The following is a 26338-nucleotide window of genomic DNA, read 5'->3' on the forward strand; positions in this document are numbered from 1 at the left end:
GGCTTTAGGGGCCATTTTTCCTGCAGATTGGTGTTTTTCATGGCCACCCCACATAACAGGCTTAGCTGGCTGGACTAATCTGGCCTCTCAGCAGCTGCATGGGGCATATGGAATTGCCTGGTCATTGCTGTGTACCCATGGTCATGGCACAAGGAAGAGTGTGATCCCCAGTGTGCTGCACAGGAAGGCATCAGCCTGCTTGTCTCACTCTGGTGGGGCTTGCCCAGTTCCTTCCAAAGCTCCCTCCTGCCAGCTCAAACTGCAGAGAATGATGGAATGCCCATGGCATTGGGGTTGGAACTAGATGATCTTAAGGTCTTTTCCAACCCTAATTATTCTATGATTCTATGGATTGGGGGCAGTTCACTTTTCAATTCAGTGCAATATGTATTTCATATAAAGGGGTTTCTGTCTGAAGCTTTGTGCAGATTTAGGCGAGGGAATTACAAATTCAGGCAAGTGTAATTAGATTATAAGAAGTGCATATATATATGTCAGCAGTCTGTCACTTCGAGTATGTTGGGCAGATCATAATATCTCCTGATACTGTGTGACCCAAATCAAGGCAGCCTGAGCTGGAGAACTGAAATGCAAACTCCAGTACCTGTCTCTGGACTCCATTTTATTGTATTTTCTCTCCTAGTAGGTTTGGAAAGGCTGTATTTACACTCATGAGTGGAAAAACCCTGTAGTGCTGTGTGTTTGTAGTCATTTGTGGAGCTGAATGTCTAATTACATGCTTTCAATGTCTAGGTTAATTGTCCCAAAGAGGATGTCTCAAGATACTGTGGAAAAGAAAATGCATTAAGGAAAGCCTACCTGTTCAGGTGAGGGGACTTTCTGGGCACCACCCTGTGACTGCTTTCCAGTGCAAGTGTTTGAAGGAAATGCTGTTGGTTATCAGAGATGTCTGTGGAGGAGGAGAGGAGCCATGAAGACAGCAGTGACACCAATTTTCTGGCAGCCTCCAACCACCAGGTCCTCCAGAGTTACACTCAAACCACTAGGTTTTGCATCTAGTCCTAGAATGAAACATTCCTTGTTGCTCTTTCTGTCTGTATAGTTAGCTCGTCTGCCCTTGGTGTGAAGGGTTAGCTCTTGGTCTCCATGGGTTGTCAGCTGGACATATATCAGCTCAGTTCTCACTGTTGTACATGACCCACAGAGACTTTTCCTCTGCTGGTGAGTGTCTATGGGGTGGTGCTTGGTATATAGAGACCTTCTGTCAGTCTGTGCTTCTCATCAAGAGGCCCCAGAAGCTGAGTGAAACAGCAATGACAGAGGTGACAGCTAAACCAGCCTAATGCTACTAAATCTTCAAATTCAACCCTGACGTTTCTTTCCAGCCACCCCTGCCAGCAAACAACTGAAAGCATTCAGCAGAGTGAAAATCGTATTAGTACATGTAGCTGATCTTTCATAGTTGCTTTGGTGATACTCCTTTTTTCCCCTCCATAGAGGTAACATGCTAATCAGAGAGTTCCCCACGGATGCCTTGTTTGACGTGGACTCCATTGTTGCTAACGTTTTGTTGTAAGTACAGACCAGATGCATCCCTATGAAATCTTTTACTTTCCATTTTCACTTGTTGATATGAAGTTTTGCATAAATACAAGCCCCATGTATTCCAGAGGCGGCTCTCAGCCAAGCAGAAAGCTGCTTGTCCCTTTGGTATGGTTGGACCTTGTTAAAACTTTGCCCTTGAGATGACTCACCAGCACACATCTGGGCAACTATATTTGGCTGTGAATCTTCAATCTGCCAGCAAGAAGCTGGAATTTTACCTTGTTTTCCCCATCACAGTTATGTGGCTGCAAATTTGTTCTTAAAATAGTTGCTAATGAGTTTTTTCTGATTCCTCAGTGCCCTGCTCTTTAATGAAGTTAAATACGTTGAAACACTGGCAGATCTTCAGAACATTGAAAATGCCTTGAAAGGGAAGGCGAACATGGTCTTTGCCTATGTACCAGCTACTGGGACAGCAGGTATTAACACTGATTTTTTTGCCTTTGCTCTCCTTACAGAGCATTTTTTACTAAGGTGTAAGGGAGCTGGGTTTCTGAACCAAAATCCTGAAAATGGAGCATCAAGGAAACCTGAAACGGCCACCCAGACACAAGTTCTCCAGCTCTGTATGTCTTGCTGTGTTTCCAAAGGGATCAGTTGCACTAGGAAAGTTTTGCTGGGAGCATAAACTTTCAGATATGGGCTTGAGACGAAATGGAAGCCAGGGGTTGCTGTCTTGAAAAATAAATAAACCCATAGGCAGATTCACGTACACCATCTGTGTTCGCTGGGGATCAGCAACTGGGTCCAGCTCCAGTTACTCAGTTACCTGTATACTGTGTCTTCAGACAGCTATGGCTTTTTATGGAGTTTCTGAAAGCCTGGGCATTGGTACTTACAAGTAGGAAGGGTGAAGATGGAGATCTGGAGGCAGCTGAGATGAGATCATCTTGCCTTTCTCTTTCCAGAGCACAGAGCTGTGATGGAGGCGGCTTTTGTCTATGGGACTGTCCACCAGTTTGTTTTGACAACTGAGGCAACACTGTTGAAAGACAGTAGGTATGTCCAGACAAACCCTTCAGGTAGAGCTGCTCTACTCTTGGTTTCTCAGATTCCCAGGTCAAATCTGGTTACTGGGATGTTATTCTGGGGGTGTGCAGTCAGATCTGTTTTGCTTTTCTAAAACCAGCTGCTGCTTGTGTTCCTGGATTTGGATTAGCCATGCCATTTGTGACTGTTCATTGAATGGGATTATATAGAAGAGCCAACTCTCTTCTTTCCGTAGTCAAACCTCATGTTTTCCAGGAGGGCTGATACATGTAGCCTTCTGTTTTGATGATCAAGTCTGGCCAGCTGAGAAAGGTAAAAATTGATGCAGTGGGTTGGAGCAAACTCCCCCCTGGTTCCATACTTTGCCTCTGCTGTGGCCATGGGTGTTTTGCGAGGGGTATAAGGAAATCACAGAATCAATAAATGGATTGTGTTGGAAGGGTCCTTAAAGCTCATCCAGTTCCAACCCCACTGCCTGCCACAGGCAGGGACACCTTCCACTAGACCAGGTTGCTCAAAGCCCCGTCCAACCTGGCCTTGAACACTACCAGGGATTATAGTAGCCTCAGCTTCTCTGGGCAACCTGTGCCAGAGCTTCACTACCTCAAAGCAGAGTTTCTTACTAATATCTAATCTAAATTGTGGATGAAATGGATGAGTGTTGCCTACAGCTTCCCATGTTCTGGCAGCCTGAGGTTTCCAGACTCTCAGAGATGGGAGCTGAACCTGTATTACAGTGTTAACAGCCACCAGAGCTTTTTAAACACATTTTTACTTTTTATCTCAGCAACTTTTGGCAGCAGATAGTTCTGCAGCTGCATGAGACACTGCTCATGTATTCAGGAATTCCCGCCCTATGTCTTCACTGGATCTAGCCAGCTCAGGCCATCCTCTTCCCATGTGGGACTTGCATTAAAAGGGCAGATCCTTCAACGCAGTGTGCTTCTGATGTGACATACTACAGTCAGAAAACTGAGAAGGAGGAAGGTGGAAGTATCAGATAGCATGTGATCTCTTCAGCAAAGCATTTATATAGCAATTTGACTGCTCTCATAGGTGACACCAAGGCAGGCACCGAAGCGGTCCTAGCCTGCGCTGCCATCCTGTCCTTCCAGTACCATCAGGGACAGCATTTTGTGGCTGCCACTAGATGGCACGCTTGTCATTTGGACAGGAATTGACTTAATTCTTGAAGCAAAGAGGACACCAGCAGGCCATCTCAGCTGATGACATGGTGCTAGCTTCACCAGTGTGAATAACTTTCAGACAACTGGGGCAGCAGGCTTTGAGATCTTAATACTGCAGTCTACTCTTCCATAGAAAGACAAAGAATCCCTTTATGAAGAAGCTGATCCTAGTTTTAGAGGTGGGGGGAATGTATGCCATAGGAAAAGGAACGTGACTTCCTAAAGTTAACCCACAGAGCAACACCAGAATATTCCCTATGTGTCATTAGTGAGGAAAAGGACATGAGAAAAATATGTAGACTTCAGCTCTTCTGTTCCTGCCAGGGTCTCCATTGCAGTGGCATGAGGAAAAACTTGATTTGTGTCCATCTCAAGCTGGGCCAACTGTTCTGGGGTTGGGATCATTTACACCTGGTGAGCCAGGGTCTTCAGTAGGTGTTCATCACAGTTATGAAAGGCATCTGGACACAGTTGTGCCTGTCAGTAGTAGGGCTCTTGAAGAGGTCCCACAAACCTGACAAACCCTGAACCTGAGGATCATCTGCCCTGTAAAACATGCCAGCAAACATGGTCACTCTGTCAAAGCATTTTAAAACCCTGGGTGGATGCCTAGCTCAGCATGGATTTTGCTTTCTCTCTCACAGCACTGATGAGCCTGATGTGTCATCGGCCTCGCTGGTGTTCTGCCACTGCCAGCGGGCAACAGACCTGGTGCAGCCCTGCAGGAGGACAGCCATGGAGCAAGCTCTGACAATGCTCAATATTCACAGGCACCTCAAGCTCATGGGAGCTCCTCTGGTGGTATGGCTGGGAAAGAGGAGCCACTTGGGCTGTGAGCATGAGGGAAGCTGGGATGGACGTGAGGATGAGCGAGGTGTGAGCAGAGGGCAAGGCTGAGCATGAGAATCTGCCCGTTTCCCATGAAGTTAATTGCAAAGCTCTCAGGCTGAGTCGAAGCAAGGCGCATGGGGCTGGATAGGGCCAGCACTCCATTGCACTGCTCAGCTTGCTTGGATCTTTCCAGAGAGCCCTGGCACCAATGTATGCTCCTCTAGTTGTCTGTAAGCACCGTGAGTGGGAATGGGGTAGGAGGTGCCTTTTACTCTGCTGGAATGGAACAGAACAGAATAAAATACAGTAGACCATTTTAGTTGGAAGGGACCTAAAATGATGATCTAGTACGACTGCCTCACCACTTCAGGGCTGGCCAAAGCATGTTATTTAGAGCATTGTGCAGATGCCTCTTGAACACTGACAGGCTTGGTGCATCGACCACCTCTCTAGGAAGCTTGTTCCAGTTTTTGACCACCCTCTTGATAAAGAAATGCTTTTTAATGTCCACTCTAAACCACCCCAGGTGCAGCTTTGAACTATTCCCACATGTTCTATCTCTGGATACAAGAAAGAAGAGATCAGCACCTCCCTCTTCACAGCCCCTTCTCAGGAAGCTGTAGAGAGCAATGAGGTCACCCCTCAGCCTCCTTCTCTCCAAACTAGACAAACCTCAAGTCCTTAGCCACTCCTCTAGGCTCCCCACAGGATGCTCAGCACCCTGGGGAGTTCTGTATCAGTCATTCATGCCTTACTCAGCACAAGAGAAAGGAGGCTCCCTCCTATCTCCTGTTTCCATTGGGCAGTGAACTTCAGCAGGCCTCCAGTTCCCACTGTGACATCTTTGCCCATCCAAAAGGAAGGGTAGGTGAGCTGGGAAGTGCCTTTTTCAGGCAGCCTCCTGGCTAGGCCCAAGGAGAGAAGGCACTTCATGAAGCAGCATGTCCAAGGCAGGAAGGGAGAGGTTGCCAACTCTTGCATGTTGTGGCTGGGGTTTTCAGACTGCCCCGGGGAATGGATGCCAGGTAAATAAAAAATAATGGAGATTTGACATGTGGAATTGCAAAGTCACAAAGAACATGCATAATAAACCCCAGGTTTTTAACAGGGAGGGTCACAGCAAGTTGTAACAGTTTAACCGGGGTTGTGTGGGTTCTGCTGTGATGGATATTCTAGAGTCAGGGTTGAAGGCGTTTTCTCAAGAGTCTCATTTCTGTGGTTGTGGAGCATATGGTGGCTTGGGCTGTGCAGAAGAAGAACTAAGGTGCCTTCATTGGTGAGGAGATGTGCTGCAGTGTAACCATGTCTCTTCTCCAGACAGAGGTTGCTGAGGACCCAGAGAAGGTTTCTACCGTTCACTTACAGCTTGGGCTACCACTTGTGTTCATTCTCAGCCAGAAAGAGACCTACGAGGCTGACAGGAGGACAGCAGAGTTTGTGGCCTGGCAGCTCCTGGGGAAAGCAGGAGTTGCCCTTTTGTCCAGGTATTTACTCTCAGGTGTTTTGGGGATCTCCTTGCTTATTGTGGTGTTTCAGAGCTCGGTTACTCCACCACCAGGGTGATAGTCAGTTATTCACATTTGGATGAGAGGCAGTAAAACTAGGTGTACTGAGTTGGCATGATTTGTGATAGAGTGGCTTGGTGGGCATCTGGTCCCCAGGCAAGGTCAGCCCACCCCACTAGGCTATATCCTGCAAGAAGATGTCCTGTTTAAGGAGTGATCCAGAGTCAGATTGATTTAGTTTCAGACTGGCTGGAAGTGTAAAAATGTTTGAATCTCTTGCTGATTTAGAAGTGGAGAACAATCAGACTAAGAGAGATTTTGGAAAGGAAACTTAGCACCGATGGAAGACAGTCAAATTAAGGGCAGAAGGAGATCCAGTAAAGAAGGTGGACTGTGAGTGCTGCGGTGCAATGGGTGTCTCCACTCAGCGATGCCTCCTCAGTCAATAAGGTCTCTCAGAGTTGGATCAGCACATGTATCTCCTGTCCTCCTGGGGAGCAAGCTTGTGGCTAGCCTTGGGGCAGCAGTGCTGTGCAGTGCTAGGTTCCTCTCTGGTTGGTCACCAGTTCCTTATTTCTGCTCCATGGGCTCAGGAGCAGCCTGCACACACAAGACTGGCTTGTTTGAAATGCTTACATGGTGTCTTGCCAAAGGAAGCATGCAGTCCCTGAAGGCACGGTTGCACAGCCTTTGGATCTGTCTCCTGGCAGCTGTGCAAATGGGAAGAGATGGAGGAAGGATGGGTGTGGGCTCTCTTACTGCAGATTTCTGCCACAGTGGTACCCTCCCTGTATGGAGGCATTTCTTGGCTGCATTTGTGCATGAGCTGATGTCCACCAGCAGAGCAGCTGCACTGGGATGTGGTCACCAGTTTGTGCGCAAAGACCCAAATCACAGAAAGGGAATCCAAGCTCCTTGCGAAATAGGCACGTTATGTGGCACAGTCCCACCAGAAGGTCACTTGGAGCCTGTTTCTTCACCGCTGACATTGATTCTGGGTTCCTGCAAGTTCTTGGGGCAGCCTGAAAGCATGACTCTGTGAGGATGTGGTGCTGCTGAGGAAGGTGGGCTTGCCAGCGAGGCAGGCTGAGCGGAGGGAGTGACCTTGCGTGTCACACCATCTAATATTCACTTTTGTACTTTGGAAGGGACCCTTTAGGTTTGAATGTTCTGCGCCGGTCAAACATTGCGCTCAAGACGCCAGATGAGGTCAGATGCTTTAATTCTTTACTGTACGGCTCCTATTTCCCTATCTGGGCATGGTGCTCTTGGGAGGCGTTGGGGTGTTGCTCAGCTCTGTTGTTACTTGACAGCCTTCCCAGAAGCTTAAGGGGAAGTGTCTTTCCCTAGATGCACACATGTACTTGGAACAGCCTGAGTTTGGTACTGCAGAGCAATTGTGCCTGCTGGTTAGGATAAAATACTGAGTTTAATTTGGTCTCAAAATACAGGGTGACATCTCCATTACACCTTAAGGCAACACAAGTTTGTGAACTACCTAATATAGCAGTCCAAGTGCAAATTCCTTTAGACTTCTAAAGGGTCTTGCCCCTTTAGCAAAGGCATTCAAAAGATGGGAGAGGAAATGCATGAAACCGAGTGCAAACAACCAAAGGTCTGTGCTGAACTGATGTAACTGAATGCCTCTGGCAGTGATCTGGGAAAAGGGCAGGGTGTAAGATAAATGAGATTGATCGAGACGAGCTAAACTCTGGAGGGACCTGACCCAGCTTGTGAGGCAAGATGGAATTCGGTGCTGACAAATGCCAGGGAGCACACGTTGCCCCAGATTACCTGAACTGTCACACTTGTGATTGCAAAGATACAGGATCAGACCTGAACTTGAGCATCCCCTGAGGGCTTCCCATGCCCTGGTGAGAGATGTACCTGTTGTGTTTCTCCTCTTAGAGCCAATGGGAGGTGCCAGGAGTTTGTCATTTGTCTCAGTTCAGTACAAAATTCATTTTCTCTGAAGTGCCTTTTGCTGAGACAGTGCTGGAACTGATTTTAAGCTGACATGGTCTCATTTCTGAGAAATACGTTTTGCTGTTTTCTTTCCATGGGTTGTCAGCCCCTGTACACTTGGGAGCACTCTTCTTTGTTGAGCTTCATGAGATACAGGATTTTTTGTGCCAGTTTCCCAGGCTGTGATGGGCTGCTCTGACCCAGCCTGACTCCTCTACAGTGGGGACAGCTGAGTGGACCCTGTACCTCCCTGCTCTCCTTCACTGTTTGGCCACTGGGCTTTTTCTTGCAGAAGTGGATCTAAGTTTGGAGGTGGAGCAAGTGTTCCCTTTCACCTCTCCAGGCACAGGATCCCACATAGCCACGAGCACTTCCTTACAAGGAAACATCAGTCTGGAGTGAGAAAAACTCATGCACAGGTGAAATTGGGCAAAAGAATCACACCCCAGGCCCTCCCCTGTTTGGCAGCTTTAGGAATCTGTAAATACGCCCCAAAAAGGAGTTGGGTGATGGTGCCCATCAGTCTTGAGTTTGGTATGTGGACAGAATAGGCAGAGGGTGATGTTTTGCTCCCACTGATTTATTCTGTTTTCCTTAGGGAGTGCCAATCAAATACTTGCTCTTGGAAGACACTGATGAAGTTATAACCCTGGTGAAAGATAAGAACAAGGTCAAACAAATCCAGGAGGATGAGGGGGAAGAGGAAGATGAGGATGAAAAAGAGAATAATAACCAAGGTGTGCACCTAAACAATGAAAAGCTGATTGTCATCAGATAGGACGTGCATCAGCATCTGCTAGAGATGTGCAGGCATATGTTAAAGCATTAGAGAACACTTTTGCAAATCCAAGGCAAACCATCATAGTCACATCATGGTTGTACAAGTGGCTCTTTCATTCTCTGCAGATCACTGAAGTTTTGTGGCAGACAGGCACAGGGAGGAAAATCAGCAGTTGTTAGAGGAACAGTTACAGAAGTGCTGCATGAGGGACAGGGGTGCTTCTGCTTGAATACATTCAGCTTGAGAGGCATGAGGGGTTTAAAGTGCACCCAGCACTGTTTTCTTTTCAAGCATCAGAAGAGCCTCAGAATTGCCAGTCCCTTTAGAAAGGTTTGAGACATGGGTTTTTGTAAGCTGTTCCAGGCTGGCCTTCCCCAGGGAGAAAACACTGGCCCCCGCAGCACATCCTTGACAATGCATTGTGTCCCATGGAAAAATAGTTTTGTTTTAGAAAAAAAAGTGGCACAGGATGCTAGAGGAGCCAACATGCTGGAAGAATAATGCTCAAATCACAGGGCACAACTGGTGTGAGATGGCATGAGTACCTTTTCATGAGTTTGTACTTGTGTTGTGCCTCCATTCCGCCGTATGAGACAGTTACTTACCCCCTGCTGACAGTCACCATGTCCCTGCTGAAAAGGGCTGGCTTAGGAAAACACAGGGCTTGGGTGGCACAGGGGGCTGTAGTTCCCTCTGCCTTGCACATGTACCTGTGTTCATGTAGAGCTGTGGGTCCCTTGCAGACATTCAGGATGATGAGGTGGTGGAAGCAGTTTCCAGGGACAAGAAGCGAGAGCTGGCCCTAGAGCAGATCCGTGTCCTGACAGAGGAAACCTTCCGCTCTGCTCTCCTGGAGACTGCCCGGACAGTGGTGCTGTTTTATGCCAGCTGTGAGTATGAGCTGTGGTCTGGTGTCCTTTCTCTGAGCTTGCACTGCTCACTGTGCTTTCCATCCTATGGTAATCCTGTAGGCAAGTTTAAATGATAAGTGCTGCATCCAGCCCCATAGGCCTCCCCACTGAGCAATCAGATTAAATCAGTTCTTCTCACTGATAATGTGTGAAGACTATCTCAGTATAGAAGTTACCAATGTTCATAGGTTTTTAACCTTCATTTTACAGGGACCAAATGTAGGACAAGAGGGGATATTGTGGTATCATGGGATAGCCTAAATAACCTGCTTGTGTTGTGCTGTGCAGAAGCATAAAATCCAATTTTCCTTATTTCTTTGAAGTCTTTCAGAGCTTGAAGCACCTTAGGATGCAGAGAATTGTAATGTGACATTGTCAGAGAGCAAGATGGGGCTGGTCTGTCACCTGTATGTCCTTCAGAGCTGTGTCTTTCCTGTGTTTTAGGGGAGTCAGTGTCCCTGGCAGTGCTGAGGTCTTACACAGAGGTGGCTGATCAACTGGAAGGTAAGGTGCCACAGGTCTAAGTGCTTTACAGCCTACTACCCTAGTAGGAACCAGAAGACTGGAAGGATATGGATGATATCTCTGTCCCTCACCCAGAATATACTAATTTTTTTCCTCTCAGACTCTTAAAGAAGGCATATCCACATCAGGTTGCTTTAGAAGAGTCCTTTGTTTCTTATTTAGAAATCTTTGTGGTTCATTGTGCCTCTAGAAAGTCATGGGACTGGGAATGCAGCCTTCTGCAGTCACCTTATATTGTTGGTGCTACACACTAGCTGCCCAACTGCCTTGCAGCTGAGATGGTGATCTTGGTGTGCACAGTGACAGCATGATGGATGATGGTAATGGTGGTGATGATAATGATGTTGGTGAGCACAGTGACAGTGTGATGAATGGTGGTGATGCTGATGTGTCACCTGTGTGATGAATGCCGGAGCATGGGGAGGAACGGGGCAGAGCACCTGTGGCCTGTACAAGGGAAGGGACTACATGGTGCACAGCAAATCAGTGTGCTGGGTGGCAGATCAGACCTTCTGTCCTTGGAAGTACTTGATCTGAAAAGGAGCAGTACCTGGCCCCAGCTTTGGTGGAAAGTGTGACAGATGGGTGTGCGCAGGTCCAGATCCACTGGGGGAGGATGGTGTCAAGAGGAAGAATTTACAGTGATGGTGCCTTCAGGGCATGGAGACTGCCTTATTTACATGGGAATTCTCTTAGGCAGCCACAGAACTCCATAAATAACACGTAACGGCAAGAAACAGCAATGCTTAAAGACAGCACACATCAAGTAGCCTGGTAGTAAAGCCTTGGGGGAGTGATCCTTCGGGAGCCTCTGAGCGGTTTCTGAGCTGTGTAAGCCTCAGTTCAGCTTCATTCAAGCCTTCAGCCCCATCCCTCTCTATGGTTAATGGGGAGAGGTGAGTTCTTCTGCTCATTCATCATCCTTACGTGGGCTAAAATCTCTTCCAGAGGTGCCTCTTTTTTCCCCTGGCTCCAGGGGACATTGAGGTGGCTTCATCCCAAACTCATTGCAGCACAGTGGGGAAGTCATGGATCTGGGTGAGAGCTGGTTTGTCACTCCTGTAGGTGGCTGGTGCCTTCTATTTGTTTATCTTCATTAAGGCTCATTTTTCCTAGTGATGGCACTCCCTGGGAACCTGGCGCCATTTCCTGCAGGGTTCAAGCAGGGCTGGGGCTGAGCTCTCAGCAGTGGGGACATGTATAGAGCCTGCAGAGGACCCAGACAGCTTTCTGGGAAGCAGATGCAATAGGAGTTGCTCGCAACAATCCGTCCTGGAAACACTGCAGACAGTGCTGTGGTTTGGATGAAAGTGGTTCTGCGTTCATAGTTTGCATGGAGGGAAGGTCACCAGCAGCTTTGATCTGGACTGAAATCCAAGGAATAAACAGGAAAGCTTGGGGAGGGTGGTTATTGTTAGAGATGTTACAGTTGTTGATGGTTTGGGGTTTCTTTTAGACTCCAGTAATCAGACCAGCTAGAGGAACAACCTGGGAGAGTCAGTGAATGAAACCCTGTTTCTCGCTGAGCTAGTGGTCAAACCTTGGCTGATTCTGCACAGCCAGTCTTTCACCATGTGTTTTTTTAATCATTTGATAACAATCTCAGTGCATGGAAGCAGCCACAGGCAGATTCTCAACAGAGATTATGAACTGATTGGGGTCAGGGCTTTCCCTCTGTCGTCAGTACCCACAAAAGAATCCCAGGCCAGATGTAACCTGTAGAATGACTCCAGTCTGCTTTCTGGGCTGTGGCCGTGGACAGGATGGAGAACGGCTGCATTAGTGGGTCTGGACATCCTTAGTCTCTGCTGCTGAGGGAGCCTGAGTCACAGGCTGGTTACCAGGGAAACTAGAAGAACTAAAAGGCTGGGGGTCCCTGGGCTCTCAGTTAGGGCAAGGATGAGGGAAGATATGGCACTGCAAGGTCCAGAAGGAAGATCTTGAGCTATGCAGGACTGAGAATAAAGCATGGGATCTGACTTTGGAATCTCAGCTCCCCTAGAAGTGCTTGTATTCCTCTGTGCTCTCTGGGGTGGAGCATTCTTCCTAAGGGCTGAGAAGCCAAGACCAGCTGTCTGAGGCATGAATCACCCATTCTAGAGGCACATTTTGAGCTGCAGAACCAGGTGCCACTTTTGATGCCAATTCCGTATGCAAAATGGCACTGAGGATAGGCCATATGAGATCAAGCGCAATTGAACAGAGGAGGTTGAAGACTGGAATGACCCCGTGACTCATCCAGGAGCAGATGTTCAACGGATCATCACAAAATTAAGTTTATAGCCCAAGTGTTTTCCTTTTGTTGAGAGATCCAATGCAGCAAGAGAAAAAGCATCTCTGTTTTGCTGCAAGAACATGCTGTCCTCACTGCTGCTGGGGGTAACTGCTGCAGCTATTATTTTCTCTTACAAGATGTGAATTTTTGGAAGCAGCAGCCCTGCGACAAGAAAGCAGGATGTGAAGGTGAGACAGTGCTGAACATTTCTTAGCATTTCTTTTGCAAAAAAGAGAGGAAACCAATATCTGAGAAAAGCAGTAATGATGAAAACCAGTTCTGCTTCCCTCTCCTGTGCTTGTGGAGTCTTTCTGACCAATGGCTTCCAAAGACAGGGGTCTGAAGTTGTAGTTCAAAGGCACGAAAATGTGTGATTTAGCAATGTGTATTCATGGAAGCTAAATCTGAAGTAAGGATTTAGGAGTCCATTTAGTGATGCTCTCTGAGCAGTTGTTTCCCATTCCATATTGGATTCCTGCTCTTGAAGTGCAGCATTTCATACTTATTTCTCTTTCATGCTGTAGCCTTTGGACCAGCTCTTCAAGAGAGCTGTTTTTAATGTCAGCCCTGCCCTCAAAAGATTAGAAGTTTAAGGGGTTCTTGTCTTTTCTTGTTCCCTATAGCACTGATGATTTGTCTTGTTCTGGTTTTATAAGGCCCCTAGGACAGAGGTTCTCACCGTTGGTGGTTTTAGTAGCACCTGGATGCGCAGAACAGTAGGATTTTGTGTTCCTCTTTCACCTTTCTTCCCATCCAGTAATGACCCCAGGGCTGAACAGTCTGTTGCTGAGTAACTCAACTGCTGAAACTGCTGCTCATTCAGTAATTAATAATACGGTGCAGATTGGGATGGAGAGCGATCATCTTGTACAAAGTGTTCCTCAGGCCAGATGGGGCTTCTTTGGAGCGCTTTTGGTACATAATCCCCTGAGGTTGTATACAAATACTAAAACTCATATTTGAGGAGCCTTAGAACAGCCTTGCAACTCAATTTTAACTAGACATCAAAGCCCTATTGCATGTCATTATTTTTCAGAGTTGGGCAACACACAGGGTTATGTGTTAAGAAATGAGGAGAACCAGCTATACTGGATCAGAGGTGTGAAATAAATCCAGGGGCTTTTAATTTGAGATGTTATTTCAGAGCCTGGAGAATGAAACAAACCATTTCTGCTCTCATGGAGTGTTTTGACAGCTCCTGACTGAGTGGAATTGCAGACCCTTAACTCTGTGCTGCTGCTTGCTTTGTCTGTACGAGTTTGACACAAGGCAGAACAGCAGCAAACTCCTCACGTGAGCTGCAAAGCAGAGCCTAAAATGAAGGTTGCAGAAAATGGTCCAGTGGGATGGCAAGGACATAGGGATAGGGGATAGGAACACATGCCAAGATCATCCCTGCCTTCATTCTTCTCTGTGAAGATGCCTTGCCCATCCCTGGCAGGCATGTTTCTAACCTGTGATTTAAACCCTTCCACAGCTTCTGTGCCAAAAAGCCTCAGCTGTGCTGAGTTCTCAGGAGCTTGTTTCAGTATCAGGGCAAAACTCCCTGCCTGGGAATGGGTTGTTGCTTGTTTTTGCCCAGCTGGCAACAGTGAGTCATCTTAGCGTCACTTCCAGAGCAGACTTTACATATTGATAGATTTTATTGTTTCTTTCTTTCCAATCAAAAGAAGCACAGTTTGTTGGGATTTTCCTCAGGAGGCAGGTCTTCCAAAATTCGTCAGGGTCTCTCACATCTGTTTAAGCCTTTCTAAAAACATGTTTCCCAGCCTGACTTCCTGGGCTCTACAGAGGTCTCACTGGCACAGAAGAGCATCGTTTTCCTCCCATGTCTTGTAGATGTTGTTGAGAGTTCATCCCAGAATGAGCTGTGCCCTATTCTGCAGCAATGATGATATCTGTGCATCCTGCTTCTCATTACAGGACACTGCTGTTGTTACATTTTGCCCTTGGAATGACTTTCTGCCCCTCTGGGCTTGGGATCATTTGTAGTGTGTGTGTTTTATTCCATCAGCCAGGCCTGTAATGAAAATAGTGATCAGAATCAAACCTAAGACAGAGGGAGAACAAAGCTTGGCTGTTTTGTTCTGCTGTATTCTTGAGAAGTCCTCATCACCTGCCCTTACCCTTGTTTCTGAAGGACACTTCACGATGGTCTACTTCCATGTGTGTACTTGTCTCTAGGTTTCGTCTCATCTTTCCCATGTAACTGTTGAATCTTGTTCAAACAAATTTAGGGAAGGCGTGAAGATTTCTCAGATACAGCATTCCTGCAGTGGGTATGGATGATATGGCCTGAGGACTGTACGCAGCCCTGCTGTCCTTGGTCAAGCCTGCAAATAGGTAGGAGGCAGGTTAGGCGAGGCTGGCCACCAAAGTAGCTGGTGAAGCCAGTGATGGTTCACCTGCCAGCTTAGCACAGGCTCAACCATGGAGCAGAAGCAGTACGTGCTGGTCTTTGCCCAGGCTGCAGATGAAAGAAAGGCTGATAAGGACATGCTGGAGTATCTTGGGCTCATGGAGAGCACGCAGAGAACCACCCTTCATTTGTTTCACTGCTCACAAATCCCTTGGGATAATCACTTTGATGAGACCCATAAAAAGCTTATTTTGTACTTTTCTCAGGAACTAAAGTTGGACTGGCTGCTCTGTAATTACCAAGTACTCTTGCTCTCCCTTACTTGTGAGGCCCCTTATGGTCTTAAAGGTACATGCTAGTGTTTTGGAGATGAGGAGCTGGTGTTTGTAGGATAGGGTGAATGCCATCAGACTGCCAGCCTGTACTACGTCTAGCTTGCTTACATCACCTTTAATGGTTCCTTGTGTATTTGGCTTCATGCTTTAAGTAGAACAGATGCTTTTCAATACTGGGCACCTTAATAAGTGAAAAGCCTTGAATGCATCAGCCTCCTCCATGCCAGCTTTATCTTCCCTTTTTCCTGTAAGTGAGTGCCTGCATGGTTTCTTTGTCTTGGCCTTATTCCTAAATATTTCCAGTACCTTTTCTTGCTGCCTTTTATGCTCCTGGACAACTGCCTTAGGTTTCACAGTATCTGTTTGAATAACCAGCCAGATGTGAACGTCTCTGGAAATTTGTTTCTGAGAAGTGCAACCTACCACTTCCCTGAGTTTATTCTCTCCCTGATCTGTTGTTTGAATCAATCAAAAGGGGGTATTTAATACATTCACAGGCTGGAAATAGCTACTTTTATGCTCAAAACTTTAAGGCGTGTCCATGAGTGGTTTCAAGAGGTAGAAAGCCTGTACTCAAAGGGATTGTGTATTCTGGGCTGGATTTTGGCATTCTGAGCACACAAAGCGGTGTTTGGCTCCAGGAATGGTGCAGCAGTTTCTCAGTGGTAGCCCACCCTGCACTCACTCTGTGTGCTAGGATCCAGCTCAGTAGGATGCATGCCAAAGCAAATAGGAGTTCTGGCAGTGTTAATACAAATATATGTGATAATATTCAAAGAAGCTAACAAAAAGCACTTCTTTCAACTATTTCTTTTTCTTTTCCTTTTTTTAATTATTATTTTTTAATATTATTTAAACTTATTTGTTTTCCACTCTAGGAACTCAGGGGGTTTTGCTTTCTCGGGTAAACTGCTGGGACTGGCCTGGCATTTGCACAGAAGAGAACATCACTCAATTTCCTACTGTTAAGATTTATGAGAAGGGAGAGAGATCAGTGATATACGATGGCATGTGGGGAACCAAAGAACTGACCAGTTTCATCATGCTGTAAGTGTCTGTTAATAAGTCTCAACACAGTAAGACTGGCACATCTGCTAGATGATGTTCTGCATACTTCACAGCCTGTGTAATGGAAATCTTTTTTGGAAAAATAATGTCAGATCTGATTGTAGACCTGCTTTGGAAATGAGCTTAATAACTTCTCGTGCTTTTCAGTGTCAGGGAATAGCTGTTCTTGGACAGAATGGGAATCCCAAAGATCCGAGGGCAACCAGTTTGACGCAGGGCTCTTTCTCTCTTCCCCATAACAAGCTCCAGTGCGTTTCTGAGACTAGGCATTGATTTCCTTCCCAGGCGACTGATTTCTGTCTCCGATGAGGCATAGCAGTCGTCAGTGTTGCGTTGGGGCATTGTCAGATTGAGGTTGCCCTTTTGTCTCTTCATCCCAAAAAGGAAGATGGCAGCCCGTGTTGTTTCTCTGCCTTTTTGCAGGAGCCGAGTTTCCTGCCCTCTGAAGCTTGCAACAATTGATGAAGCAGAAAGATATTTAAGAGGCGAGTTTCCATCTGAGCTGTCATCCTATCACCACACTTCGCTTCTAGGAGTATTCAGGACAGCCACGAGTGAAGGTTAGTGTGATATTTGTGGATTAAGCACTCAGCTTCATTCCTGATGGGAGAGGGGTGGTTCCAGGTGCTTGGAAGTTCCTCTGGGTTCTTTTTCTGACCTTTCTCTGAAAGAGTATTTACATATGTCCCATCTGAACTTACCAAGCCACAATTTGTATTTGTTGTTCCTGTTGTATCTCCTGTGCCTTAGTGTTAGAATTTTGGATCTGTCCTCCTTATGAGGCCCCTTCAAAGTAGTTGTAGGCTGCCATTAAACCCCCTTTCAGCCTCTGACTGAACATGCCCATATCCATCAGCCTCTTCTCGCAGTCCATGTGCAACATCTCACAGCATATTCCTTCTTAAAGAAAGCCCTTTTCAGTATAGGGTTGATAGTTACCTTGCTGACTCCTCCTGCAAATGTGGTAGTCCCAGTCCTTGCAACCAACACACAATCCAAAACCTTTTTCTTAAAAGAACCCCAACCAAACAAAGGAGCAGTAAGTTAAAATACAAATTTCTTGCATCAGAAAGTATGTAATGTGAGTATCTCGATGCAGTACACTTGTGGACTTTGAAAGAGGTGGGCACAGCCCCCAGAGTGGTGGACATCAGCTAGATATGGTAAGCAAAGTTGCTGGAAGGAGTGTTCTGAACGTGTTTGAATTTGTCTCACTTTGTAGTCTCAGTCAGTATAGTCCTGCCTAGTGGCTGAAACTTGAAGCAGTCATTCTCTTCCAGCCCTGCCTGCTGCACAGGGTGCTGCTAGTCACTCAGATGCTGCTCCAGTGTCATTTGTTGCATGCCATAGCTGTGGTCCAGCATCTAGTGGGTTTCCATAACCTTTCTGAAAGTCAAGGAAATAGACTCAAGGGCTACGGTGATTTTTCATGTGACAGTGTTGTATCTTAACAAGGGAGAGGAAATAAAGTCCATTTGGAAAGGGAACATCATGTCATGCTTCAGTGAAATCCACAGGGGAGAGCTAGGACCTTCCAACCCCATGGTCTCTCAGTTACCAGCTACCTCTGGGAATTGCTGCATTAAAAAATGGAGAATTTCCCAATCTTTTTCAAGATCAAAATTTCAGACTATTTTTCATTTGAATTTCTACTGTGTATGTAAACTTTGGTTAAATGCACAAAATAAAACGTCTAGAACCAATCAGAAAACACTGGAGCTGTGTCCATGGAGCCAGCTGACAGCTGATATGCCTGCCTGCTTCTGGAGGGTCTGAATCTGTTAAATATAGCAGAAAATCTTACTGATCTCAGAAAAATCTTTAGTCCATTTCTCCCTGGGTTTCATCAGCTGAGCTCCTAAATCTTCCCTCTATTCCACATATTCCACTCTGCAGGAGTGGAGCCTGGATTAGCTCCATGGTAGAACGGGGATGGTGAAATGGGTTCATGGAAGCAACCTGCCTGGATCTGGCTGGATGTGTGAGCTGAGGCTCTTTCTTCTATATAAGTTGTTCATTTCCTTCCATGCAAACCAGAGTCTTGGAGGTTTCCAGGCGCCTCTGTGTGGAGCCCACCGGATTGCCTCTTCCCTCAGGGTGCGCACTCAGTCTGCAATCTGGAATGGCATCCGCAGTCTGAGGTAACAGCCGCAGACGCCAAGGGAGATGAAATCTGTGATGCTTTCCCTGTCTGTAACCTGTGGGGTGTTCAAGCATCATGCAGAACGACCTGAGGGAGCAGAAACCTGGAGCCAGCTCTTATGGCACCAAACGCAGGCCAGAGTCTGGGAAACCACATTGCTGCTCTTATCAGCCTGCAGACTTATCTGGAATTTCCAATGATTTTCTCACAGCAAGAATTCCTGCTCTAACCTGAACCGGCAGCAGGCCATGTCATTGCCATTTCTAGTTAACTTAACAGAGCAATAAGATGTCCAGTTAAATAAAGCCCTGGGTTTTATCCAGCACTTAGTATCAAATAACTATGTTGGGAAGCCCTTCAGAAGGTCTGAGCTAAAAGAGGCTTGAGCTAAAAGAGGCTTGTTGGAAAAATCATAATGAAGATTTATTACAAAGAGGTGGATGGTATTATCAGGGCAACGAACACACGTTTTCCTGGGAACTTGAAGAATTTACAGGAGATCACGTTGTTTGCTGTGCAAAAACTGGAAGCGTACTTGGAAGTAAGACTGTCCTAAACCATGCAGCAAATGCTTTAAAATACACCTGTGGTCTGCAAAGCTCTGGTACCATTGTAGTTCTTGCCAGCATCGATGTAAAACAAGTGAAGAAGGCATGCAAAGATGCTACAGGTACTGCTGGAGAGCATGGGATCATGAGATGCATTCTGCTAGAGGGATAAGGGGTGATGCTCACATCCTGTCTCCAGGAACTGTGCAGAAGCTGTAGACCCTTCCACATCTGGCAGTTTTATTCATTCTTGTTCCCAAATCCTGCAGTGAAGCTGGGCTTGTGCAATTCAGTGACATGGAAGGCAGCTGGGATTCCAGCTCGAGGCGTGTGGTGCAGCATATGATCAAGCCCCGTGGGAAATTAAGAGTGGTCTCAGGGGACTGATTTTCTAAGAAATATTTAAATAACTTCTTTAGAAGTGCTTTGAGTCTCTAAGTGGAGCTGTGTGGACTTGGTGGGGGGGGTGCTTCCTGCACTGCTGTGAGCTGTTGAGAAACGAAGGCCGGTATGTGGCTGCGGGTCTGGCACAGTCCTCAAAGTACAGAAAAATGTGCAAGTGTGATGGGGGGAAGATCTCATCAGGAATGACCCAAATGAAAGGAATATGTCTGGACTCTGCTGAAGGTTGCCCTGATTTAGGGGAGAATTCCTGGTGGCAGTGCTTTTCCAGGGCATCGCTTCAACGCAAGGGTTTAAGTTAAATACCTGGAGAAGGGCTCTTCTCAGGAAGTTTGGATATGAGCCTGCTCCTTCTGGGTCCTTCAGTGCCTTGTGGCACAGGGTGGGCTGATGGTCTCCCATGGGCCTTTCACTAGTAGTTGGGGGTTTGTTGATGAAGTTCTTGGTGAACCTTGTCAGCCAGTCCTTTGGGTTGCTTTTCTTTCAGCATTGAAAAGTCAAATATCCAAAACCCAGAGAGCTGGAAAGCAGCATCAGACCTACCCAACAGTGGTTTCTCCATATCAAAACGAACCAGCCAAGCTGTGTCATATGTATGTTGTTTTCTACAATGTCTGAACCCTCTATGGGCCACTCCTTTAAGGATCTCAGCTTCCATCTGGAAAGGAAAATAGTGTAAATGAAAGTTTGTGGTCCCTGTGGTTCCAGGGATACACAATGGAAAATACGGCTTTGAGTGTAGCTGGAAGCAGGAGGCAAAGAACCAAAAAGTGACCAGTTGTGAGCCAGCCTCAGTCTACTGAGGTCTGAGTCACCGGTCCCAGGAGCTTGGGCTGGACAATTGTGATATGACTGTCAACATTATGGGAAACACAAAATAGTATCTGAATGACATCTTACTTAATTTATAAAGCAACATACATGGCTGTATCTGAGATCTGACCTTAATTCTTGGGTTACATCTGACTTCTTCAAAGAGTGTGACTATCCTTAAGCCCAAAGAGACATTCTTACTGTTTTCAGTTGCTCAGTATGAAGGGGAGGGGTGGTGATGCAGAAATCTACCCTGTTTTTACTGCACCTTTGGCATTACCAGTTTTGATCTCTGATCTATAACTGTATTTTACAAACTCACACACTATGGCTTGCATGTTCTCACAAAGCTTGTCTCTCCCTTAGTTCCAGCTACTGAAAACTGGGGTTGTTTTACAAGGGCATAAACTAGATCTGGAGTCATAGAATCATGGAATGGTTTGGGTTGCAAGGGACCTTAAGGATCATCCAGTTCCACCCCCTGCCACAGGCAGAAACACCTTCCACTAGACCGGGTTGCTCCAAGCCCCATCCAACCTGGCCTTGAACACTGCCAGGGATGGGACAGCCACAGCTTCTCTGGGCACCCTGTGCCAGTGCCTCACCATCCTTACAGCAGAGAATTTCCTAACATCTACTCTCAGTCTCCCCTCTGTCAGTTTAAAGCCATTCCCCCTTGTTCTGTCCTTACAGGCCCTTGTCAAAAGCCCCTCTCCAGGTTTCTTGTTGGCCCCTTTAGGCACTGGAAGCTGCTCTAAGGTCTCCCCAGAACCTTCTCTGCTCCAGGCTGAACAAGCCCAGCTCTCAGCCTGTCTCCAGAGCAGAGGCGCTCCAGCCCTCAGCATTTTTGTGGCCTCCTCTGGACTTGTTCCAACCAGTCCATGTCCTGCTTATGTTAGGGGCCCCAAAAGCTAAATGTAGTACTCCAAGTGGGGTGACACCAGAGCAGAGTAGAGGGTGAAAATCACCTCCCTCAATCTGCTGGCCATGCTCCATTTGATGCAGCCCAGCTATGGTTGGCTTTCTGGGCTTTGAGCACACACTGCTGGCTCATGTTAAGCTTCTCATCAACCAGCACTCCAAGTCCTCCTCAGGGCTGCTCTCAATCCAGTCTCTGCCCAGCCTGTATTTGTGCTGGGGAGTGTTCCAACCCAGGTGCAGGACCTTGTACTTGGCCTTGTTGAACTTCATGAGGTTGGCACTATCCCACCTCTCCAGCCTGTCCAGGTCCCTCTGGATGCCATCCCTTCCATCCAGCATGTCGACTGCACCACACAGCTTGGTGTCATAGGCAAACTTGCTGAGGGTGCACTCGATCTGACTGTCCGTGTTGCCAACATGATGTTGAACAGTGCTGGTCCCAACACTGACCCCTGAGGAGCAGCACTCGTCACCTATCTCTACTTGGACATCAAGCCATTGACCGCAACTCTGAGTGTGACCATCCAGCAAATTCCTTATTTGATTGGTCCATCTGTCAAATCCATGTCCCTCCAGTTTAGAGACTAGGATGTTGTGCAGGATGGCTTCAAATGCTTTGCAGAAGTGCAGGTCGGTAACATCTCTTACACTTCCTTTATCCAGCAGTGCTGTAACCCCATTGTTGAAGGCCACCAAATTTGCCAGGCACAATTTTCCCTTGGTGAAGGCGTGTTGGCTGTCATCAATCACCATATTTTCCATGTGCCTTAGCATAGTTTCCAGGAAGATCTGCCCCATGATGTTGTTGGGCACAGAGGTGCCTGTAGTTCACTAGGTCTTCTTTTTTTTTCCCTTTTTAAAAACGGGAGTTATGTTTCCCCTTTTCCAGTCAGTAGGAACTTCACTGGTCTGCCCCAGTCTCCCAAGTATGATGGATAGTGGCTTAGCCGCTTCATTGGCCATTTCCCTCAGGACCCCTGAACTCAGCCCCAAGAGTCCGTCAAGTAGAGGATGGAGAGGAAAGGACTGGGTTGGGGCTTTGCGTTCACACTCTCAGCACAGGTAGAGTCAGCTATGATAGATCAAGAGAGCCCCAACCCAGTTCTTTCCTCCCCATCCTCTACCTGACCTTGTTGTCTCCAAAATGTGAATGGTGGACCCTTATACCTGCTGCATCAGCAGCACAAAGCAGTGGGGCAGACTGTGTGTGCAAGGCATTTAGCTTTTTGATCCTTCTGTCCTATGTGGATGCCTGTAACAGCCACTGCCTGCTCTGAGGAACTGGATAAAACCACAAGATACTTGTGGGGAAGCTGGTTTATCTGCTGGGCTTTTAGGACTACTCCAGTTAAGTCATCATCAGTCATTTCCAAAAGTCACTGGGATTTATAATATTAGACATATAATTGATCTCCTGTTCCTAAGAACACTTAGGGACTTCAAGTCCTTTAAGGCATTTAATTTTCCATCAGTGCCCCTGTCGTGCAGATCCTGGAAGTTCAGTGCTGGTGGCTAAAGAGCAGATACTGTTCTCATAATAGGAACTTTCTTTATGATCCTTTTGACCTCTGCCAACTCCTCCTCCCATAGCCTGTGGCCGTGATATGCATCCATTTCTCATGAGCCTCTAATCGTAGTGGTGTTCCCAGCTGACAGTTTGCTGTGGGAGGGTGTTACGTATGCAGACAGCAGTTTGGTTTCCAGGAGGAAGCGGACACTTCTCTTTCTATTGTGTATTTTTATATCTTTGTCTGTTTTACAGCCAGGGAAGCTTTCGAAGAGGCAGGAAACATCTTAAGTGGCCATGTAACGATGGGGATGTATTTTGAAGATGATGCCTTGGCTTTGTAAGTTGTTTCTCTTTTTCTTTGGGGAGAATTCAAACCAAACCTGTCTGCATTTAGTGAAAGCCAATGCCTAAGCAAGTGTCACTGGTCATGCTGAGTTAACAGCAGTCCCAATTAACAGCCATGACTGTCCTATAAGTCCTATAAGAAGATGGGTGAAGAGTCAGCCAAAGGGAGATGTAACCCCAGCGCTGCCACTGATTTGCAGCCTGTCCATGGTCAGTTCATTTAGCCCTGTTGAAATGAATTGTTATCTCCCTTCCTCCTATTCAGTTCACCCTGGGTATTTTCAGTCCTCCAAACCTGCATCTCAGGTTCCTCATAGAAACAGGACTAAACTTTTATGGAGTTAAAAACAGGCTGAAAAAAATGATAGGACTAGCTAGGATTAGTGTGTGATGAATTAAAAACAGTTCTGCCTTTCTCTTTCCATCAGGAAGAAGTGATAAATTATTACTGGTTTTTCTCTTTCTTCAGTCCCGTCACCTTCTCTTCTCCTCTTCCTTGTCCTGATGCTGCAAAAGTACCTGCTGAGGTGGGCATGGGGAAGGGGAGTGTAAGGGGATTGCTGCCAAAGCCAGAGGTGTAAATGTGAGCCTTGCTCTGATGGCTGTCTCCAGCTGCTAAGAGCAGCCAAAAGAGAGGCTGCTGGTGACTACTTGCAGGCTTTCTTGGCTAGCAGTGGGGTGGCCATTGTGCCTGGGTGCTGGAAAATGGTTTGGAAGCCCTGCAATAAAAGCTGTCTACCCATGGAGTTGCCTTGGTGTGGAGCAGGCAGCCTTTCTGCAGCACTGTGAAAGGCGTTAAACCCCTTCAGTCTTATCCAGCTTCCCAGTGGGCACTCAAATCTGGCTGTGAGATGTTTGCAACTGCCAAGGATGGGGACAAACCTCTATCATTTCAATAGTTAATTTTACCATGGAACTTCTTCCTTGAAACATATGCCCATCAATTTCCCTTTCCTTGACAAGAGCAAGACGTTACCACCATTTCCAGACAGAGCTTTGCAGAGGTTCGTCCCCTTTCTGGAGGAAGAGTGCTGAATAAATATAGTAGCCTTTCTCCTGCACATATGGTAACGGCAAAGTCAAGACCTTCTTGGTCAGCTCCTGACTGAATAAGAGCATCAATTGTGGCCCTAACTTTAAGCAAAATTTGAGTTAACGGGATCTAAACATGTATCAGTCTGTGCACTTAACTGTGTCATTAAGACTCAGACTCACACCAGAAGGGGCAAAATGCGTTGGAGTAGACTGTGAGAGATGCTTCAGTGACTATTTATCAGTTAGATCCAGGGAGAATCTTCAGTTTGTTCTGGCATCTCATTTCCATCAGGAATTAGCTATCAAAGCAGAATTAAAAACCCCAGAAGGTTCTTGGCCCGTTTTCCAGGTGTAGGTTTAGCATCCAGGAATGCAAGAGTGAATTGTTTTCATTAGTTTCTTACAGATGTGATGCATCTCTTGCACATCTGATGAGATATGGGCATTTTGTGGTATGCCCAGGGAACAGAAATGCAAATATCTTGGTAGTACACTCTATCAACCAAACAGTGCTCAAAGCACCAGTGGCTGGGTCTTAGAAAGCTTGTTCAGTGTTGGGGTGGGAGGTCACTGGGCAATGTCAGGTCAAGGAGTCACAGCCAGCAGCATCAGGATGAAAAACCTGACCCCCTTCAAGCTAAAAGACTTTGTCCCTCAAGGATCTCAGCCCAGCAGATAGAAGTTAAGCAAAGGAGGGCAGGGTGTTCTCTCAGCAATGACAAATGCAAGAATATACCTCCATTCTTGTGCTCCAGCCACAGTCTGCAGCATGCTTCTTTTTAGTTGGAATATTTAATACAGTTTCTATTGATGCTCATTCTGCCAAGTTTGGATTTTGGCTGTGATTTGTAGGTGAAGCTACTGTTGCTGGGGTCATCTTCTCAACTGTAAGTAGAAAGTAAACACTTACAGGAATTACTTGTGCAAGAGCCAGGCTCACTTCCCTTCTTAAGCAAAGGAAAACTATTCTTCTGTGAAACGCTCAAGGAGGAAATATTTGTGGCTCCCTGGTCATGGAGAGCTGAGTCCTCTCTTCCCAGAGAAAAAGGTATACAAAATATACAAAGCATGTTGTTAGCAAAACTGTTTGCTCAGCAAACACATGCTTGGTTGGTAACTAGTGAAAAAAAGAAGTGTTAAGGAAGAAATGGTTTGAATGAAGTCATTATTTATTTCTTACATACTCAGATGCCATAGATTCTTGCCAAGTATTTGTTTGCAGATGTTTTTGATTTAAATGTGAGTCTCATATTACCCATCAAATGCCTCTGCTATATAAATAGAAAGCTGTCACAAGCAACAATACAAGCAACTGGTAGCAGTAAGGCGAGAAGTGATTTCAGGGTAGACTCTAGCTATGAGGTAGAGAATTTGTTGTTTTCCTAGTGGTATATAAAAAACTTCCTTGTCCAAGGCTGCTGAACAAGACATAGGGAGCAAGAGTCCTTACCTCCTCTGAGACATGGTTAAAACGTGGAAGTTTGAGAAATTCAAAATCCCTGTTGTTTTTTTGTGGTTTGTTGTGTTTTTTTTCCAAGGGTTTTACAATTCTTAATTAATGGAAAAATACAGTTTCATTTGAAAAACAACAGAGAGGGAAGTGAAGGATCTTCCTAATAGCTCAGAGGATTCCCACACATAACCAGAGGTGTGAGACTCAACTTCTTTGAGCAGCAGAACCTGGGGGTCCAAACAGAAAGGGGAAAGCTTAGCTCAGGGCTGGATTTACAAAGATAAACTCAAAAAGCTGAAATGGCTCAGATAAATCCAAGAACAGTTTAGCAATGGATTCACAACATCTGAAGGCCTCAGGAAAGTTCGTGGTCATTCATTACTGCTATTTTCCAAGGCATTAGTGCAGATCTGGGGTGCACCAGAAATTTCTAGTAAGTGTTCCTTGATGGAGGAACTGAAAAGCCTGTGTATGAGCTGAACATCATGAAAATGGACCATCTGCAGTTCCCTCCACTTGCTTTGGCATTGATGACCTAAACCACTCGACACTGAGGTTTTTAAAGCATATTTGAAGGATCTCCATCCCATTCAGAACTGCTAAAATAAGTGTCAGAAGTGAATTTGCCTGGGCAAACCATGGTGGGAAGAGCAATTGGTTGTAATGCGACTTTTCTAAGAGCTGCCTTTGCAGCAGGCTGAGTCTGCATTGCATTTTCCGTGTATGGAGAAAAAAGAAGAGAGATGAACTGGATTACTTTTGAACAGGAAATCAAAAGCTTTCCACCTCCCCACCTCCCCAGCCTAAAATGTCCTTTCCTCTCGCTCACTTCCCCAGCAATTCTGGTATCACAGCTCTTGAAAAATTACC

General features: G+C 46.3%; 1 protein-coding gene across 5 annotated transcripts in view; it reads left to right on the top strand.

The window, feature by feature from the left end:
* The window catches only part of TXNDC16 (thioredoxin domain containing 16), a 40159-nt gene that overhangs the window by 8485 nt on the left and 5336 nt on the right, over window positions 1–26338 (top strand). For 4 of the 5 annotated variants that reach the window (XM_061369182.1, XM_061369184.1, XM_061369183.1 and 1 more), the window contains 13 exons: window positions 754–827; window positions 1459–1533; window positions 1864–1985; window positions 2475–2565; window positions 4388–4544; window positions 5892–6058; window positions 7228–7288; window positions 8643–8781; window positions 9569–9715; window positions 10181–10240; window positions 16109–16277; window positions 16722–16858; window positions 22888–22972. In XM_061369182.1, coding sequence (XP_061225166.1) covers window positions 754–827; window positions 1459–1533; window positions 1864–1985; window positions 2475–2565; window positions 4388–4544; window positions 5892–6058; window positions 7228–7288; window positions 8643–8781; window positions 9569–9715; window positions 10181–10240; window positions 16109–16277; window positions 16722–16858; window positions 22888–22972 — 1484 coding nt within the window. The remainder of the gene's footprint in view (window positions 1–753; window positions 828–1458; window positions 1534–1863; window positions 1986–2474; window positions 2566–4387; window positions 4545–5891; window positions 6059–7227; window positions 7289–8642; window positions 8782–9568; window positions 9716–10180; window positions 10241–16108; window positions 16278–16721; window positions 16859–22887; window positions 22973–26338) is intronic. The other variant, XM_061369186.1, reaches the window with a different exon arrangement.

Source organism: Neopsephotus bourkii, unplaced genomic scaffold, assembly GCF_033783945.1.
Source record: "Neopsephotus bourkii isolate Nb327-2 ecotype Australia unplaced genomic scaffold, CSIRO-AGI_Nbou_v1 NB_1477, whole genome shotgun sequence".
NCBI lineage: Eukaryota > Metazoa > Chordata > Aves > Psittaciformes > Psittacidae > Neopsephotus > Neopsephotus bourkii.